Here is an 18,463-nt window from a genome sequence, read left to right as displayed (position 1 = left end):
TCTCAGCCTGTCCTCACAGCAGAGGAGTTGGGGACCTTGGAGAGGGACTTGGGGATATCAGTTGATAGTCAACTGAACTTGAGTTCTCCATGCCCAGGGGGCCAAGAAAGCCAATGGCATCCTGGTTTGGAACAGAAACAGAGTGGGCAGCAGGGACAGGAGGTTGGCCACACCTGGAGTGCTGTGTTCAGCTCTGGGCCTTCACTCCAGGAAGGACATTCAGGGGCTGGAGCCTGTCCAGAGCAGGGCAGCCAGGCTGGAGAAGGGCCTGGAGCACCTGGGCTATGAGGAGGGGCTGAGGGAGCTGGGGGTGTTGAGGCTGGAGAGGAGGAGTCTGAGGGAAACCTCCTTGCTCTCTACAGCTCCCTGCAGGGAGGTTGGAGCCAGGTGGGGGTTGGTCTCTTCTCCCAGGCACCCAGCACCAGAACAAGAGGACACAGTCTCAAGCTGTGCCAGGGGAGGTTTAGGCTGGAGGTGAGGAGAAAGTTCTTCCCAGAAAGAGAGATTGGCCATTGGGATGTGCTGCCCAGGGAGGTGGTGGAGTCCCCATCCCTGGAGGTGTTCAAGAGGAGATTGGATGTGGCACTTGGTGCCATGATCTAGTCATGAGGTCTGTGGTGCCAGGTTGGACTTGATGATCTTTGAGGTCTTTTCCAACCTTGGTGATACTGTGAGACTGTGATACAGCACCTGAAGGTCTCCAGGAGAGCTGGGCAGGGACTTGTGACAAGGGCTGGGAGTGCCAGGAGGAGGAACAATGGCTTTGAGCTGGGAGAGGGGAGACTGAGAGTGGAGAGGAGGAAGGAATTCTTTGCAGTGAGGCTGGGGAGACTCTGGCACAGGTTGCCCAGGGAGGCTGTGGCTGCCTCCTGCCTGGAGGTGTTGAAGGCGAGGCTGGAAGAGGCCTTGAGCAAGCTGGGCTGGGGGGAGGCCCATGGCAGGGGGTTGGAAGTGGATGATCTTTAAGATCCCTTCCAACCCAACCCATTCCATGACTCTATGACTCTTTGCACTTACATTTATGCAGACACAGGTCCTCTCCTGGCTCCCCAGTGGTTGTATGACATCAGGTTTATCTCTCTGCCCTGTCATCAGCTACTTATGCCATGCTTAGGCTCTGTAATTTAGCTTCCTTACCCTTCAAGCAGCTTCATCAGTTTCAACTGTTAAAGGAAACCTTTCCCCTCAGCCAGTCAGCAGCCAATTGAGTTTAATGTGTGCAAAGAAAAGCTCTCCAGCTCTCTAGCATCTTTCTCCACTCCTTCTGTGATATATGAGTGCATAACATTCACTCTGCTCCCAAGGCCTTGCCAGGCTCTCAGGAAAGATGAGGTCTGTTAAAAAAAGGGAATTAAATTTTAACTGGAAAAGGAAGCCTCAGGGATTGCTCTTCCTCCCCTCCCAACTGGGGCTTTGTCTTCCTGACTCCTTCCCCAGGCAGATCAGAGGGGAGGATGGAGACCTTTAGGAAACCTCCTTCACAGTCAGCCATTCCAGCCCCCAGAGCCAGTGGCATTTGCCACATCAGCAGTGGCAGTGACCCCAGAATTGCAGGGGATAATTGGAATGCAATTGCCAGCAAATTGGATGCTGTAAGATTCTCTCTTACAGCTCCCCACAGCAGCCTTGCCATTAGCTTTGATATTTCCATTCAAACACACCCTGGTCTTGCAGCCTGGAAAAGAGCCAGGACCCACACACTGCACACCATCAGTTTCCCTCTGGATGTTCCCACCTCAGCTGCAATCCTCTCATTAGTGATTTGTTACTCAAATTCATTCATAGGAACCTGGAATGGTTAAGGCTGGAAAGGGCCTTCAAGATCCTCCAGGGCCAACCCCTGCCATGGGCAGGGACACCTCCCCCCAGCCCAGCTTGCTCAAGGCCTCATCCAGCCTGGCCTGCAACACCTCCAGGGAGGGGGCAGCCACAGGATTATGCAGCTAAAACTCTTCCATCTTCCACATCCTCCTTCATGAAAGCCACAATCACCACCTGCCAACTAGCCTGGTATTTGTAGGCTGCAAGCTTGCACTGCACAAGGGGGCTTGGCAAGCCCCAGCAGCCCAGCTGTGTGCCAGGGAGAGGGGTCAGGTCCAGCCAGGCTTCAACATGAGCAGCCCCACACCTGACAAAGTGAGAACTCTGCTAACAGACAGATCAACATAGCCAGGAGATGTTTCCTTCCCTTCAGCACGAGTGTAGCTTCCAGCAGCAGCACCAGTGGAGGGGCTCAGACTGTCCTGTGCAGGGTGCAGCTCTGCAGGCAGACGCTTCCCAGCATGGCTGTGGTGCTGCTGCTGGGGCACAGGCCCCAGCTCCCTCCTGGAAGACAGACACCTCAGAGGTCCCTCTGCCCAAACTGCCTCCTCTTTGCTCTCTGCTTCCACAACATCCACCCCAAAACACACCAGGCACTTCCCCAAAGGCTGTGGGGAAGCCCCAGCACAGGCCAGAGAAGGGATGAGATGCAGCCCTGCAGGGAAGTGCAGCTGCACCGCGGAGGCAGCAGATGAAATATCAACACTGACATCTGCTGATGGCTCAGGAGGCTCAGGGAAAGGGGCAGGCAACAGGGCAGGCTGCACAGGTAGCACAGCCACATCTGGAGGGCCCACACCAGCACTGGCACTGTGCAGGCACAAACCAGACCCACAGCTGGATGCTCACAGCAGGGTTTTGCTAGACAAGGAATAGAATCACAGGATCAGAATGGTCTGGGCCAGCAGGGACCTCCAAAGCTCATCCAGTCCAACCTCCCTGCAGTCAGCAGGGACATCCCCAACTAGATCAGGTTGCTCAGAGCCTTGTTGAGCCTCATGTCGAATATCTCCAGGGACATCCTCTTTAACATCTTCACTGATGATCTGGATGAGGGCATTGAGTCCATCATCAGCAAGTTTGCAGATGACAGCAAGCTGGGAGCAGATGTTGGTCAGTTAGAGGGCAGAAGGGCTCTGCAGAGGGACCTTGCCAGGCTGGACAGATGGGCAGAGGCCAACAGGATGGCATTCAACAACTCCAAGTGCTGAGTGCTGCACTTTGGTCACAGCAACCCCAGGCAGAGCTACAGGCTGGGGTCAGAGTGGATGAGAGCAGCCAGGCAGAGAGGGACCTGGGGGTGCTGACTGACAGCTGCCTAAACATGAGCCAGCAGTGTGCCCAGGGGGCCAAGAAGGCCAAGGGCATCCTGGCGTGCATTAGGAAGAGTGTGGCCAGCAGGAGCAGGGAAGTCCTTGTGCCCTGTGCTCAGCACTGCTGAGGCCACACCTTGAGTCCTGTGTCCAGTTCTGGGCTCCTCAGTCTAGGAAAGATGTTGAGCTGCTGGAAGGTGTCCAGAGAAGGGCAAGAAAGCTGGGGAGGGGTCTGGAGCACAGCCCTGTGAGGAGAGGCTGAGGGAGCTGGGGTTGCTTAGCCTGCAGAAGAGAAGGCTCGGGGGAGACCTTCTTGCTCTCTGCAACTCCCTGCAGGGAGGTTGTAGCCAGGTGGGGGTTGGTCTCTTCTCCCAGGCACCCAGCCCCAGAACAAGAGGACACAGTCTGAAGCTGTGCCAGGGGAGGTTTAGGCTGGAGGTGAGGAGAAAGTTCTTCACCAAGTCATTGGTCATTGGAATGTGCTGCCCAGGGAGGTGGTGGAGTCCCCATCCCTGGAAGTGTTCAAGAGGGGACTGGATGTGGCACTTGGTGCCATGGTCTAGTCATGAGGTCTGTGGTGCCAGGTTGGACTCAATGATCCTCGAAGTCTCTTCCAGCCTTGGTGATACTGTGATAGGGTTCCCAACCACCTCCCTGGGCAACCTCTTCCAGTGTTCCACCACCCTCACAGTGGAGGAACTATGCTCATAGTGAAGAGCTTCTCTCTAATCTAAACCTGCCCTACTCTAGTTTGAAGCCATTGGCCCAGGTCCTGTCCCTGCAGGCCTTTGGGAGCAGTCTCTCTGCAGCCTTCCCATAGAGGACAGGAGGTGCTGCTGCAGCTGAAGGCAGGGATGTGACAGCACCAGTGCTCCATGAAGGGCAGTCAACAACACAAGCAATGATTTTGGCTCTTCTGGTTTAAACAAGCTGCCCTCAGACCCTCCTCCAGCTCCTGAAGCAGTGGAGGCTGCTGACCTGAGAGGTGTTTCCCCCAGGAGGGTCTGAAACGTGCACTTGTTTGTATCAGCAAAGGACAAAGGAGGAGACACTGGAAGCAGTGAATGAGTGGGAAGAGCAAGCAGACAAGCTGCAAATCACTGCTGTTTGTGGGAGCAGTGCCAGGGGATGAGCATGGTACACCATGTACCCTTCAAAGCTGTTCTAACAACCACCTCCTGCAGTCTTCCTGTGCCAAGCTAACCCAGTGACTGAGGACACCCAGCACTTGTGCTGTGCAGGAAGCAAGAATCCAAACCTCCTGTCTCTTAGTTCTCCATGTCTCAAAACACACAAGAGCCTTCCAGACACACACACACACCCCCCCAGGTGGATAGCTCTGTGTCTGTGTGGATAAATAGATGCCAGGATTAAATAAGGCTGAGCTCATTAGTTCATTCTTAACCCTTTTGCAATGCAGGCAGAGGGACTCAGGCTCTCCTGAGAGCACTGAGCCTGCACTTTGCAGCAGTGCAGGGACAGTCCTCTCCCAGCAGGGAATGGCATTGAAGACCTGAAAAGGGGAAGAGTACAGCTGAAGGGACACACAGGAAGGCAACTGGTGCCAGCCCTGCCTCCTGGCTTCAAGTTTCACTCCTTGTGCACATCTGGCTATGGAACAGCTGGGAAGCTGCACACAGGTTTTACAGAGACACAGACTGCACTGGGTTGGAAGGGAGCCTCAAAGGGCATCTTGTCCAACCCCCCTGCAGGCAGCAGGGACATCTCCACCTACAGCAGGTTGCCCAGGGCCACAGCAAGTCTGAGCTTGGATGGCTCCCTGGGCAACCTGTTCCAGTGTCTCCCCACCCTGACTGCAGGACTCCATTCTGATGTCCAACCTAACTCTGCCCTGCCCCAGTTTCACACCACTGCCCCTCCTCCTATCCCCACAGGCCCATCCTTCCCAAGCCCCCCTGTAGATGCCCTAATCCAGCATTACAGCCCAAACACCACCAAAAACATCACCCAAAAGCTATTTGAAGTCCCCCCACAGAACACTCCAAACCCTCCAGGCTTTCTGAAGAGTATCTGCACCTGCAGCAGCACAGACAGGCACAGAGCAGGCTCCTCTGGGCTGAAATCAGGCCTGCATTTCAACAATGGAGGCAGAGAGAACAGAGCATGATGACCTGCTCAAATACTTCCCAACAAGGCACAAGATCTGATTGCCTTTGACTCAGCTTCACATCATTACACCAAACCTGGCTGGAACTCAGCAACAGCCAGCTCTGCCCTGTGGGACAGGCTGGGAGAGCTGGGGCTGCTCAAGCTGCACAGGAGAAGGCTCCAGGGAGACCTCAGAGCAGCCTTCCAGGACCTGAAGGGCTCCAGGAGAGCTGGGGAGGGACTTTGGCCAAGGGCTGGGAGTGCCAGGATGAGGAACAATGGCTTTGAGCTGGGAGAGGGGAGACTGAGAGTGGAGAGGAGGAAGAGATTGTTGTGGGTGAGGCTGGGGAGACTCTGGCACAGGCTGCCCAGGGAGGCTGTGGCTGCCTCCTGCCTGGAGGTGTTGAAGGCCAGGCTGGATGAGGCCTTGAGCACCCTGGGCTGGTGTCTTTGGCCATGGCAGGGGCTTGGAACAGGATGATCTTTGAGGTCCCTTCTTTTGCTACTGTGCTACCAAGACAGGCACTGGAAGAATGGAAAGAGAATTCCTTCCAGAGCCATGCCTTCCAGCTCTGTCCTTGGACCTCCCCTGACTCTAACTCATTCATACCACAGATTCACAGAATGCTTTGGGTTGGAAGGGACCTCAAAGCTCATCCAGTTCCAGCCCCCTGCCATGGGCAGGGACACCTCCCACCAGCCCAGCTTGTTCAAGGCCTCAGCCAGCCTGGCCTTCAACACCTCCAGGCAGGAGGCAGCCACAGCCTCCCTGGGCAGCCTGTGCCAGAGTCTCACTTGCACAGCTAAGGGCTGTGGCACAGAGGGTGGCTGAAGCACCACAAACATGAATTACCTGGGGTATTTTCTTACCAGCTTAAAGCTTTAGCAAATTAAGCACTCATGGTCTGAAAACATTCCATGAAGTGAGTGGGGAAAGGAAAAAGGCAGGTGTAAACATGGACAAAGGGAACCAGCACTGAGTGGAACTTGGCCATGGTGAGCTTGGGCCTCAAGTGCCAGGTGCTGCACTTTGGCCACAGCAACCCCAGGCAGTGCTACAGGCTGGGGGCAGAGTGGCTGAGAGCAGCCAGGCAGAGAGGGACCTGGGGGTGCTGGTTGATGGAAGGCTGAACATGAGCCAGCAGTGTGCCCAGGTGGCCAAGAAGGCCAAGGGCATCCTGGCCTGCATCAGGCAGAGTGTAGCCAGCAGGAGCAGGGAAGTCCTTGTGCCCTGTGCTCAGCACTGCTGAGGCCACACCTGGAGTCCTGTGTCCAGTTCTGGGCCCCTCAGTTTAAGAAGGACATTGAGAGGCTTGAAGGTGTCCAGAGAAGGGCAAGAAAGCTGGGGAGGGGTCTGGAGCACAGCCCTGTGAGGAGAGGCTGAGGGAGCTGGGGTTGCTTAGCCTGCAGAAGAGGAGGCTCAGGGGAGACCTCATTGCTCTCTCCAACTCCCTGCAGGGAGGTTGTAGCCAGGTGGGGGTTGGTCTCTTCTCCCAGGCAAGCAGCACCAGAACAAGAGGCCACAGTCTCAAGCTGTGCCAGGGGAGGTTTAGGCTGGAGGTGAGGAAGAAATTCTTCCCAGCAAGAGAGATTGGCCATGGGAATGTGCTGCCCAGGGAGATGGTGGAGTCCCCATCCCTGGAGGTGTTTAGGAGGAGCCTGGATGAGGCTCTTGGTGCCATGGTTTAGTTGCTCAGATGGTGCTGGGTGAGAGGTTGGACTGGATGATCTCGAAGGTCTCTTCTGGCCTGGCCTATTCTGTTCTGCTCTATTCTATTCTCCAGGGACCCAAAGACACTCCCTGGCTTTGCTACTGCACAAGCCAGAGGAGGATGATCACAGGAATCCTGACAGAGAACAAGAGCCTGACAAGTGTAATCCTGATCCTGGTGTTCCCTTTGAGGGTTCCTCAGCAATTAAGGATTCCTAGCAGTCAGGGTTACATCTCCAAAGGACAATGTCCCAATCCCCTATGGAAATCAGAAGCCATTTATAGATTCCTCTTGGGTTTCATCATTTGGGGGGGGGGGAAGCTGTGCCCATTAAACTGTGCTAATTAGCTAACAGCTCCACATCCAAAACATTTAACATCTCTGCTATTTCCAGAGCATAAAATGGGATTTGTTCTGCAGCAGAACTGGAGAGCAGCAGCCCTGACAGGTGAGCTCCCTCTCTGCAATCTGTCCCCCATGCTGCCCTGCATCAGCACAAACTGCAAGTGCACCAATGCCCTTCTGCTGCCCCAGAGTGCCTGGGTGCTGGGCAATAATCACAAAGGGCTAGGGGCTGGAAGGGATCTCCAAAGCTCAGCCAGAGCAGGAGCACCCAGGGCAGCTCACACAGGAAGACAAAGACTCCACCACCTCCCTGGGCAGCACATTCCAATGGCCAATCACTCTCTCTAAGTAAAACTTCCTCCTCACCTCCAGCCTAAACCTCCCCTGGCACAGCTTGAGACTGTGTCCTCTTGTTCTGGTGCTGCTTGCCTGGGAGAAGAGCCCAACCCCCACCTGGCTACAACCTCCCTGCAGGGAGTTGGAGAGAGCAAGAAGGTCTCCCCTGAGCCTCCTCTTCTCCAGGCTAAGCAACCCCAGCTCCCTCAGCCTCTCCTCACAGGGCTGTGCTCCAGACCCCTCCCCAGCTTTCTTGCCCTTCTCTGGACACCTTCAAGTCTCTCAATGTCCTTCTTAAACTGAGGAGCCCAGAACTGGACACAAGACTCAAGGTGTGGCCTAAGCATTGCTGAGCACAGGGCACAAGGACTTCCCTGCTCCTGCTGGCCACACTCTTCCTGATGCAGGCCAGGATGCCCTTGGCCTTCTTGGCCCCCTGGGCACACTGCTGGCTCATGTTCAGCCTACCATCAACCAGCACCCCCAGGTCCCTCTCTGCCTGGCTGCTCTCAGCCACTCTGACCCCAGCCTGTAGCACTGCCTGGGGTTGCTGTGGCCAATGTGCAGCCCCTGGCACTTGGATGTGTTCAATCTCCTGCCCTTGGCCTCTGCCCATCTGTCCAGCCTGTCCAGGTCCCTCTGCAGAGCCTCTCTACCCTCCAGCAGATCAACTCCTGCCCCTAGCTTGGTGTCATCTGCACATTTACTGATGATGGACTAAATGATCCTGCAGAAGGGGCTAAACAAATGCTTTTAAAAGGAAAAAATGTCATTTCTCTGCTGGCCTCTGTGGAGAGCAGCTCCAGGAATCCTGGCAGGCTTCACACATCCTCCCCCGTGCTTGCAGAAGGCACCCAGAGCACGGAGCTGCGTTCAACAAATGGCAGCATGACTCAGTGGGCCTGGGAGCTGTGGGCTGCAAGGAGTAGATGGCACCCATGGAGTCACAGAAGTCTTCCAAATGATTCATGTCATAACACAGATCCAGCCATGTGACTTCTGCTGCAGACAGAAGCTCCCTGGGTATCCATGCCTAGGGGCTCACCAACCAGGTAACACTGATAACAGCAAACACCACCAGCACCACCACAACCCACCCTCAGTCCCATCCCTGGGACCATCCCACAGCAGGCTGGACAGGCTCTGAGCAACCTGAACATGGACATGTCCCTGGGTGACCTGCCCTGGGCAGGGAAGTTGGACTGGATGATCTCTGGAGGTGCCTTCCAGCCCCTGCCAGGCTGTGATTCTGTGTCCCTGCTGAGAGCACAGGTGTTGGGCAGGAGGATCTTGACAGCCCCCTTCCAACCCACAGCATTCTGTGTCCCTGCAGTGGGATTGGACAAAATGATCTTGAAAGGTCCCTTCCAACCCAAAGCATTCTGTGATTCTGTGTCCCTGCTGAGTGCAGCTGGATTGAAGCTCATAGTATCACAGTATCAGTCAGGGTTGGAAGGGACCACAAGGATCAGCCAGTTCCAACCCCCCTGCCATGGGCAGGGACACCCCACACTAGATCAGCCTGGCCACAGCCTCATCCAGCCTGGCCTTAAACACCTCCAGGGACAGGGCCCCAACCACCTCCCTGCACAACCCATTCCAGGGCTTCACCACTCTCATGGGGAAGAACTTCCTCCTCCCCTCCAGCCTCAATCTCCCCACCTCCAGCTTCATTCCATTCCCCCTAGTCCTATCACTGCCTGAGATCCTGAGCAGTCCCTCCCCAGCCTTCCTGGAGCCCCCTTCAGATCCTGGAAGGCCACAATGAGGTCACCTCAGAGCCTTCTCTTCTCCAGACTGAACAGCCCCAACTCCTTCAGTCTGTCCTCACAGCAGAGGTGCTCCAGCCCTCTGATCATCCTCCTGGCCCTGCTCTGGACACCTTCCAGCACCTCCAGATCCCTCTTGTCATAGGGGCTCCAGAACTGGAGGCAGGACTCCAGGTGGGGTCTCCCCAGAGCTGAGCAGAGGGGGAGGATCACCTCCCTTGCCCTGCTGGCCACACTTCTCCTGCTGCAGCCCAGGCTCTGGTTGGCTTTCTGGGCTGCAAGTGCACACTGAGAGCTCCTGCTGAGCTTCTCCTCCCCCAGCACCCCCAAGGCTCTCTCCTCAGGGCTGCTTTCCAGCCAGTCCCTGCCCAGCCTGCATTTGTGCCTGGGATTGCCTCCACCCAGCTGCAGGACCCTGCCCTTGGTCTTGTTGAACCTCCTGAGGTTGGCTTGTGCCCACCTCTCCAGCCTGTCCAGCTCCCTCTGGATGGATCCCTTCCCTCCAGCTGTCTGCTGCACCACACAGCTTGGTGTCAGCAGCAAACCTGCTGAGGGTGCACTCAGTGCCACTGTCCATGGCACACACAGAGATGTTGAACAAGCCTGGTCCCAGGACTGATCCCTGAGGGACTCTGCTTGTCCCTGGCCTCCACTGGGCCATGGAGCCATGGACAGCCACTCTTTGGGTGTGGCCATCAAGCAAGATGACCTTGAAAGGTCCCTTCCCACCCAAAGCATTCTGTGATTCTGTGTCCTTGCTGAGTGCAGCTGGATTGGAGATGACCTTGAAAGGTCCCTTCCCACCCAAAGCACTGCATGATTCTCTTCTAAGGTTCTCCACACCACAAGCAGTTAAGGCAACACAAAACGCTGCTTGCACCGAAACTGGCACTAGAGCTCAGGCAGGGAGGCAGAGTCTGGACCGTGGGCTGCACTGCCCCTCACAGCAGCACTGACCCTGGGGAGCTAATGCTGCCCAGGGGTAACTCTATGGATGTGCTGCAGCCACCAGTGACAGGTTCACAGATTGCATCAGGCTGGAAGGGAGCCTCAAAGGGCATCTTGTCCAACCTCCCTGCAGGCAGCAGGGGCACTTCCAACGAGATCAGACTGCCCAGGGCCACAGAAGGCTGATCCTGAATGTGTCCAGAGACAGAGCCTCAACCACCTCCCTGGGCAGCCTGTTCCAGTGCCTCCCCACCCTCACTGCAGAACTTCCTCCTGATGTCCAACCTAACTCTGCCCTGCTCCAGTTTCAAACCATTGCCCCTTGGCCCTTGAGAGCAAGAAGGTCTCCCCTGAGCCTCCTCTTCTCCAGGCTAAGCAACCCCAGCTCCCTCAGCCTCTCCTCACAGGGCTGTGCTCCAGACCCCTCCCCACCTTTCTTGCCCTTCTCTGGACACCTTCAAGTCTCTCAATGTCCTTCTTGAACTGAGGAACCCAGAACTGGACACAGGACTCAAGGGGTGGCCTGAGCAGTGCTGAGCACAGGGCACAAGGACTTCCCTGCTCCTGCTGGCCACACTGTTCCTGATGCAGGCCAGGATGCCCTTGGCCTTCTTGGCCACCTGGCCACTCTGCTGGCTCATGTTCAGCTGCTATCAACCATCACCCCCAGCTGGTCTGGAGCACAGCCCTGTGAGGAGAGGCTGAGGGAGCTGGGGTTGCTTAGCCTGGAGAAGAGGAGGCTCAGGGGAGACCTTCTTGCGCTCTGCAACTCCCTGAAGGGAGGTTGGAGCCAGGTGGGGGTTGGTCTCTTCTCCCAGGCACCCAGCACCAGAACAAGAGGACACAGTCTCAAGCTGTGCCAGGGGAGGTTCAGGCTGGAGGTGAGGAGAAATTTCTTCCCAGCAAGAGAGATTGGCCATGGGAATGTGCTGCCCAGGGAGGTGGTGGAGTCTCCATCCCTGGAGGTGTTTAGGAAGAGCCTGGCTGAGGCCCTTGGTGCCATGGTTTAGTTGATCAGATGGTGCTGGGTGAGAGGTTGGACTGGATGATCTCAAAGCTCTTTTCCATCCTGGTGAATTCTATTCTCTTGATCTCCATGAACAAGACTTTCTTCCCCTAGTACTGCTACCAACTGTGGAGCTTGCTTCATCCAGAGGGCTGCAAATTCTGGCTATAAACAGATTCCACAGGAAATGTTATTTTTCAGCTCAGAAAGCAGAAGAGGGCTGGGACAACAACCTCAGAAACTTCAGAAGCCTTCTAATTTTAACCACAAGAACCCAAGGAAGCCAATGCATATTTATAGTGCAGGACTCCTCTCTGTCAGCTGCTAACTAGGTCTGAGCCACAAAAAACAAACAGAGCAGAGCAATCCCATGTGGGTAAATACCACGAGCTGCAAACTGAGAGCTGCTGTAATAGCTTTTAATAACCACACACTCCCTCAACCACCTGAGGCAGCTTGGAAGGCAGCTCTGCAAACTCAGGGGAGTTTGGGCCAGACACTTCCAGGGGGTCCCAGCCAGACTGAACCTTTCTAGGACACCCAGCTCACCCTTGAGGGATTCCTGAGCTCTGCTAAGAGGCTGCACTCTTCCCACCAGGAAAGCAAGCAACCCACATCACAAAAAAGCCAGGGGAAGGGCTTTTTGGGGCTGGTTGTGACTTGGTTTTGTTCCTTCTCTTTCTTTTTAAACCAAGTCCAACATTCCCATCCATGCCTTGTTCTACACAGATTCCCTTTAAATGGCATTTTGCATCTCTTCACCTTCTGAAAGCCCTTAGCTAATCACAGGATGGGTTGGGTTGGAAGGGACCTCAAAGATCAGCCAGTTCCAACCCCCCTGCCATGGGCAGAGACACCTCCCACCAGCCCAGCTTGCTCAAGGCCTCATCCAGCCTGGCCTTCAACACCCCCAGGCAGGAGGCAGCCACAGCCTCCCTGGGCAACCTGTGCCAGAGTCTCCCCACCCTCACTATCAAGGATTTCTTCCTCCTCTCCACTCTCAGTCTCTCCTCTCCCAGCTCAAAGCCATTGTTCCTCAGCCTGGCACTCCCAGCCCTTGTCCAAAGTCCCTCCCCAGCTCTCCTGGAGCCCTGCAGCTACTGGGAGGCTGCTCTGAGGTCTCCCTGGAGCCTTCTCTTCTCCAGGCTGCACAGCCCCAACTCTCCCAGCCTGGCCGCACAGGGGAGGTTCTGCAGCCCTCTGATCATCTCTGTGGCCTCCTCTGGAGCCTCTCCAGCAGCTCCAGGTCCTTCTTGTGCTGGGGGCCCCAGAGCTGGAGGCAGTGCTGCAGGTGGGGTCTGAGCAGAGCAGAGCAGAGGGGCAGAATCCCCTCCCTGTGCTGCTGCTCTCCCTGCTCTGGCTGCAGCTCAGCTCACAGCTGCCTGCCGGGCTGCCAGGGCCTGTTGATCCCCAAGGAAGAGCACTCAGATTAACAACTAGAGCAGAATGCTGTTCAGTGTGGAGTCAGCAGCAGTGTCTGAGGCAAGCAGCTGCCCCCGGGCTGTGCCTCTCACCACTCCGATGAGGTCGCCGCGGCCGTACTCCCCGGTCAGGTGCTTCTTGCCGTCCTCCATGCGGATGACGGAGCGCAGCCGCCCGTTCAGCACGATGTAGGTGCAGTCTGACTTGTCCCCTTGCCTGCAGGGAGAACAAGCCAGCAACAGCTCAGTCAGCCCTCTGGGCTCAGCACACGCAGCTGGAGCCTTTTGAAGCAGGGAGCAGCCTACCCTCCCTGGCTGGAGGACATAGGGAAGCGTTTAACCAGCGGCCAAAGGGAAGGAGCAGAGCAGGCAGGGAACAGGCAGCTGCTGGAGATGTGCTTGGGGTTGAAGTGCCCCTGCTGGGCACAGCTGGCCCAGGGCAGCTCTGGAAGCGAATGGCCAGGCTGCAGGAGACTCTAGGACAGACAACAGGCTTGGTACTGGTTACAGGGGGAACTGCAAGCTCAGTATGGATGTGGAGAGGAATCCCAGACCCCCAGCATGGTGCAGGTGGGAAGGGACCTCTGGAGCTCACCCAGTCCAACCCCCCTGCTCCAGCAGGGCACCCACAGCAGCCTGCCCAGCAGCACAATGGCCAGGAGAGGTTGAAAGCTCTCCAGAGAAGGAGACTCCACAACCTCTCTGGGCAGCCTGCACACCAGAGAAGTTTCTCCTCCTGCTTTCTGTGTCTCTCCAGAACTGGATGCAGTACTCCAGATGAGGCCTCACCAGGGCAGAGTAGAGCAAAAGGAGAACCTCCCTTGGACTGCTGGCCACACTTCTTAATGAAGCCCAGATGACCCCAAGGGCACATTTCAGGCTAATGGGGAACTTGTCCACTGCCAGCACTTCCAGGTCCTTCTGCACAGAGCTGCTTCCCAGCAGGTCACCCTCTCACCTGTACTGCTGCAGGGAGCTGTTCCTCCCTCTTAAACACTAAGGGCAGTGCCTGTTCTCACTTTACTAAATCAGCTCAGCTGAACCACCTTGGAGTGGTGGTGTTCATTTTGGCAAGGCTGAAAAGCTCTTTGAGCAGAGGATGTCCATGCAGAAACTCCCACCAGCAATCCAACTGTCTATGCCCTCATCCATCACAGCACTTTAAAAGCTTGCTGAGGACACAAAGGATGAGGAACAGCAGGGAACAATTTTAATAACAACTGGAAGCAAGCTGAAGCAATGCTGAAGGGAGAAAATAACCTGAAACCCAGCAAACATCACCCTGGTGGAATGGCTGAAACACAGGATAGGGTAGAATGGAATGGAATGGACCTCAGAGATCATCCAGGCCAACCTCTCACCCAGCACCATCTGAGCAACTCAACCATGGCACCAAGGGCCTCAGCCAGGCTCTTCCTAAACACCTCCAGGGATGGGGACTCCACCACCTCCCTGGGCAGCACATTCCCATGGCCAATCTCTCTTGCTGGGAAGAATTTCTTCCTCACCTCCAGCCTAAACCTCTCCTGGCACAGCTTGAGACTGTGTCCTCTTGTTCTGGTGCTACTTGCCTGGGAGAAGAGACCAACCCCCACCTGGCTACAACCTCCCTGCAGGGAGTTGGAGAGAGCAAGAAGGTCTCCCCTGAGCCTCCTCTTCTCCAGGCTAAGCAACCCCAGCTCCCTCAGCCTCTCCTCACAGGGCTGTGCTCCAGACCCCTCCCCAGCTTTCTTGCCCTTCTCTGGACACCATCAAGTCTCTCAATGTCCTTCTGGAACTGAGGAGCCCAGAACTGGACACAGGACTCAAGGTGTGGCCTAAGCAGTGCTAAGCACAGGGCACAAGGACTTCCCTGCTCCTGCTGGCCACACTATTCTTGATCCACGCCAGGATGCCCTTGACCTCCTTGGCCCCCCTGGGCACACTGCTGGCTCATGTTCAGCTGCCATCAACCACTACCCCCAGGTCCCTCTCTGCCTGGCTGCTCTCAGCCACTCTGACCCCAGCCTGATTTAGAAGGATGATTTAGAAGACATTTAGAATCCCAGAATGGTTTGGCTTGGAAGGGACCTTCAAGATCATCCAGCTCCTACCCCCTGCCATGGGCAGGGACACCGCCCCCCCAGCCCAGCTTGCTCAAGGCCTCATCCAGCCTGGCCTTCAGGGAGGGGGCAGCCACAACCCCCCTGGGCAACCTGTGCCAGAGTCTCCCCAGCCTCACTCTCAACAATTTCTTCCTCCTCTCCACTCTCAGTCTCCTCTCTCCCAGCTCAAAGCCATTGTTCCTCAGCCTGGCACTCCCAGCCTTTGCTCAAAGTCCCTCCCCAGCTCTCCTGGAGCCCTTCAGGTACTGGAGTCCAAGGAGATTTTCATTGTCAGTGTCACCAGGGATCACAGCTCCTTAGCTCTGGCAGCTTCCCTCCACCAGGCAGCACAACTCTGTCCACACCTCACCTGTAAACAGCTCTTCCAGCCTCCACCTCCATCCAGTCCAGGGCAAAGTCAATCTGCCTGACAAAGGGAGACATCCTCTTGACCACGGTGTGGGCCACGCCGAGCACCACGCTGGGCTGCTCCCGCATTATCCTGCAGGGAGAAACAGAGCTGGTCAGGGGTCTGCCCCACAGCAGGACCAGGCACAGCAGCCCAGGGCAGCTGGGCAGATGCACAGGACACTAACTCAGAAGCTGGCACAGACCCACAGACAGGTTCCTCCATCACAACCCTGCTAAAGATGTTGAGTTGCTGGAAGGTGTCCAGAGAAGGGCAAGGAGGCTGGGGAGGGGTCTGGAGCACAGCCCTGGGAGGAGAGGCTGAGGGAGCTGGGGTTGCAAAGATTTTTCTCCCTGTCTAAGACCACTTCAGTGAGGGAATAGATTGCACACAGAGCTGTGAAGTCCTCCTCATCAGGGATCTTTAGGAACAGCTTAGGCAAACACCTACCACAAAATGACTTAGCACTACCTGATGCTGCCTTGGGCATGCAGAGAGAGTGGATGAGCTCCAAGCAGCCCTTGCAGCCCTGCTTTTCTGAGCTGCTGCTACCCTGATTAGAGACTAATGAGCTCAGAAAACAAGGTCACAGACAAGATCCACCCTGCCTAATATCCTCTCTGCTGAATGGGCAAGACCAGCAACCCCAAATTCCTCCCTTCTGAGGGAGGAGGCTCCAGAAAAACCCCCGGAGGAGAGGCTGATGGAGCTGGGGTTGCTTAGCCTGGAGAAGAGGAGGCTCAGGGGAGACCTCATTGCTCTCTCCAGCTCCCTGCAGGGAGGTTGTAGCCTGGTGGGGGTTGGTCTCTTCTCCCAGGCAAACAGAACAAGAGCCACAGCCCCACCCTTACGCTGTGCTTTGGTTCCCTTTTTCACAGAATCACCATGGTTGGAAAAGACCTCTTAAGATCATCAAGTCCAGCCATTATCTCACTCTACCAGGGCCACTACTACACCATATCCTATCTAGATGGCTTTTAAATACATCTAAGGACAGCAAATTGATCTCTTCCACAGACAGCCTGTTCCTGGCTTTGGGAACCCTTTCAGTACAGAAGTTTTTCCTAATGTCTAACCTAAACCTCTCCTGGTGTAACTTGCTGCCATTTCCTCTTGTCCTTTCAGTTGTGACTAGTGAGAAGAGACCAAAACCCACTCCTCTACAACCTCCTTTCAGGGAGTTGTAGAGAACCAGAAGGTCTTCCCCCTGAGCCTCCATTTCTGTGCACTGTCCACAGAATGCTGGGCTGGCCCCTGTGTGCAGCCAGACTGCCCTGCACAGCTCCTTGCTGAACTGAATGACTTGCTGAATCTGGTCTGGAGAGCAAGAGGACACAGTCTCAAGCTGTGCCAGGGGAGGTTTAGACTTGCTCTTAGAAAAGTTCTTCCCAGCAAGAGAGATTGGCCATGGGAATGTGCTGCCCAGGGAGGTGGTGGAGTCCCCATCCCTGGAGGTGTTCAAGAGGGGATGGATGAGGCACTTGGAGCCATGGTTGAGTTGATCAGATGGTGTTGGGTGATAGGTTGGACTGGATGATCTCTGAGGTCTTTTCCAACCTTACTGATTCTATGAATGCTATGAAATGGCTCTCACAGCCAGCTGGGAACTGCTCACCACTGCCTTGTTTCTCATCAAAGCTCCTCCTGCCACTCCCTGAGCAAGCACTCCAACTCTTACTGAAGCTCTGCTCCCCAGGAGCCAGCTGAGCACACACAGCTCCAGCTGGTGCACCTCTGAGGATGTCTCAGCCCCTCTGTGCCTGCCCAGCAGCAAGAGCAATTGATGGCAGAGTGCTAGGAGCAGAGTAACTTCACAAGAGGCAGCACAGCTCAGAAAGGAGCAGATGGGTGCATGCAGACCTGGGGTGTGAGGAGCACAGGGAGAGAGAAGGAGCTGTCCCACAGGCACACAAACAAAGGAAAGGAGACATTCTCTTGAATTCCAAAGCTCAGCTCCATGGCCAAGTGCAAGGTCCTGCACCTGGGTCTGGGCAACCCCAAACACAAATCCAGGCTGGGCAGAGAAGGGCTGGAGAGCAGTCTGGAGGAGAAGGCCTTGGGGGTGTCAGTTGGTGACAAACTCCCCAGGAGCCAGCAGTGGTCCCTGGCAGGCCAGAGCCAGCTGAGTGCTGAGCTGCAGCCAGAGCAGGGAGAGCAGCAGCACAGGGAGGGGATTCTGCCCCTCTGCTCTGCTCAGACCCCACCTGCAGTCCTGGGGCAGCTCTGGCACCCTGAGAATAAGAGAACTGTTGGAGAGGGCACAGAACAGACCACAGAGATGATCAGAGGCTGGAGACCCTCCCCTGTGGGGCCAGGCTGGGAGAGTTGGGGCTGTTCAGCCTGGAGAAGAGAAGGCTCCAGGAATACCTTAGAGCAACTTTCCAGTACCTGAAGGGCTCCAGGAGAGCTGGGGAGGGACTTTGGACTAGGTCTGGGAGTGCCAGGCTGAGGAACAATGGCTTTGAGCTGGGAGAGGGGAGACTGAGAGTGGAGAGGAGGAAGAAATCCTTGAGAGTTGAGGGGGGAGACTCTGGCACAGGCTGCCCAGGGAGGCTGTGGACTCCAGCAGCAGCACAACTGAACAGACAACCCCAGTGCCTCAACACTCAGGAGCCACCCAGCCCCAAGCCCCTTCCTAGCTGCACAATGAAGTTGAATAAATCCCCCTGAAAACTCCAGGCTGGTTCAGTTCCTTGTTTTTACTCTCCTTGCTTATTTAGCCCCCAAAGTGTCCTCCCACACAGGCTGTCTGCTGTGATCAATAAAAGCCATTTACTCCTTTTTCCTCCCTCAAGACATGTATCTTCATACTTAATGCATTCACCATGTACACTACCACCAGGCTGCTTTGCCTTCCATCTGGAGCTCTGCTATTCCACTCAGTGCTGCAGAGCTTCCACAAGGGCATGAGCAGAGAAGGTCAAAGCCCACCCAAAGCACAGCAAGAGGGCAGCAGACTGCCTGTCCCCATGAGCAGCCAGGTTGTGCCCCTCTCAGCTGAGCAGTTTTGTCTTAGCTCTTCTGTTTGGCACACCCCTGGGAAAACTCAGGGAGCCACAGAAGGGTTTGGTTTGGAAGGGACTTCAAAGCTCAGCCAGTTCCAAGTCTCTGCCACGGGCAGGGACACCTCTCACTAGCCCAGCTTGCTCAGGGCCTCAGCCAGCCTGGCCTGGAACACCGTCAGGCTTAG

General features: G+C 55.8%; 1 protein-coding gene across 1 annotated transcript in view; it reads right to left on the bottom strand.

Annotated features, from left to right (window-relative positions):
• The window catches only part of PNPLA7 (patatin like phospholipase domain containing 7), a 165,306-nt gene that overhangs the window by 84,665 nt on the left and 62,178 nt on the right, over nt 1-18,463 (bottom strand). The window contains 2 exon segments of the mRNA XM_068164175.1: nt 12,874-12,997; nt 15,235-15,366. Of these exon segments, the coding sequence (XP_068020276.1) occupies nt 12,874-12,997; nt 15,235-15,366 (256 nt within the window).

The sequence above is a fragment of the Melanerpes formicivorus genome, unplaced genomic scaffold, assembly GCF_026170545.1.
Source record: "Melanerpes formicivorus ecotype bairdi unplaced genomic scaffold, bMelFor1.0.p_v2 SCAF_77, whole genome shotgun sequence".
In the NCBI taxonomy this organism is placed as follows: Eukaryota; Metazoa; Chordata; class Aves; order Piciformes; family Picidae; genus Melanerpes; species Melanerpes formicivorus.
Note: the sequence above shows the minus strand (reverse complement) of the source record. Positions and strands in the feature narration are given on the sequence as shown.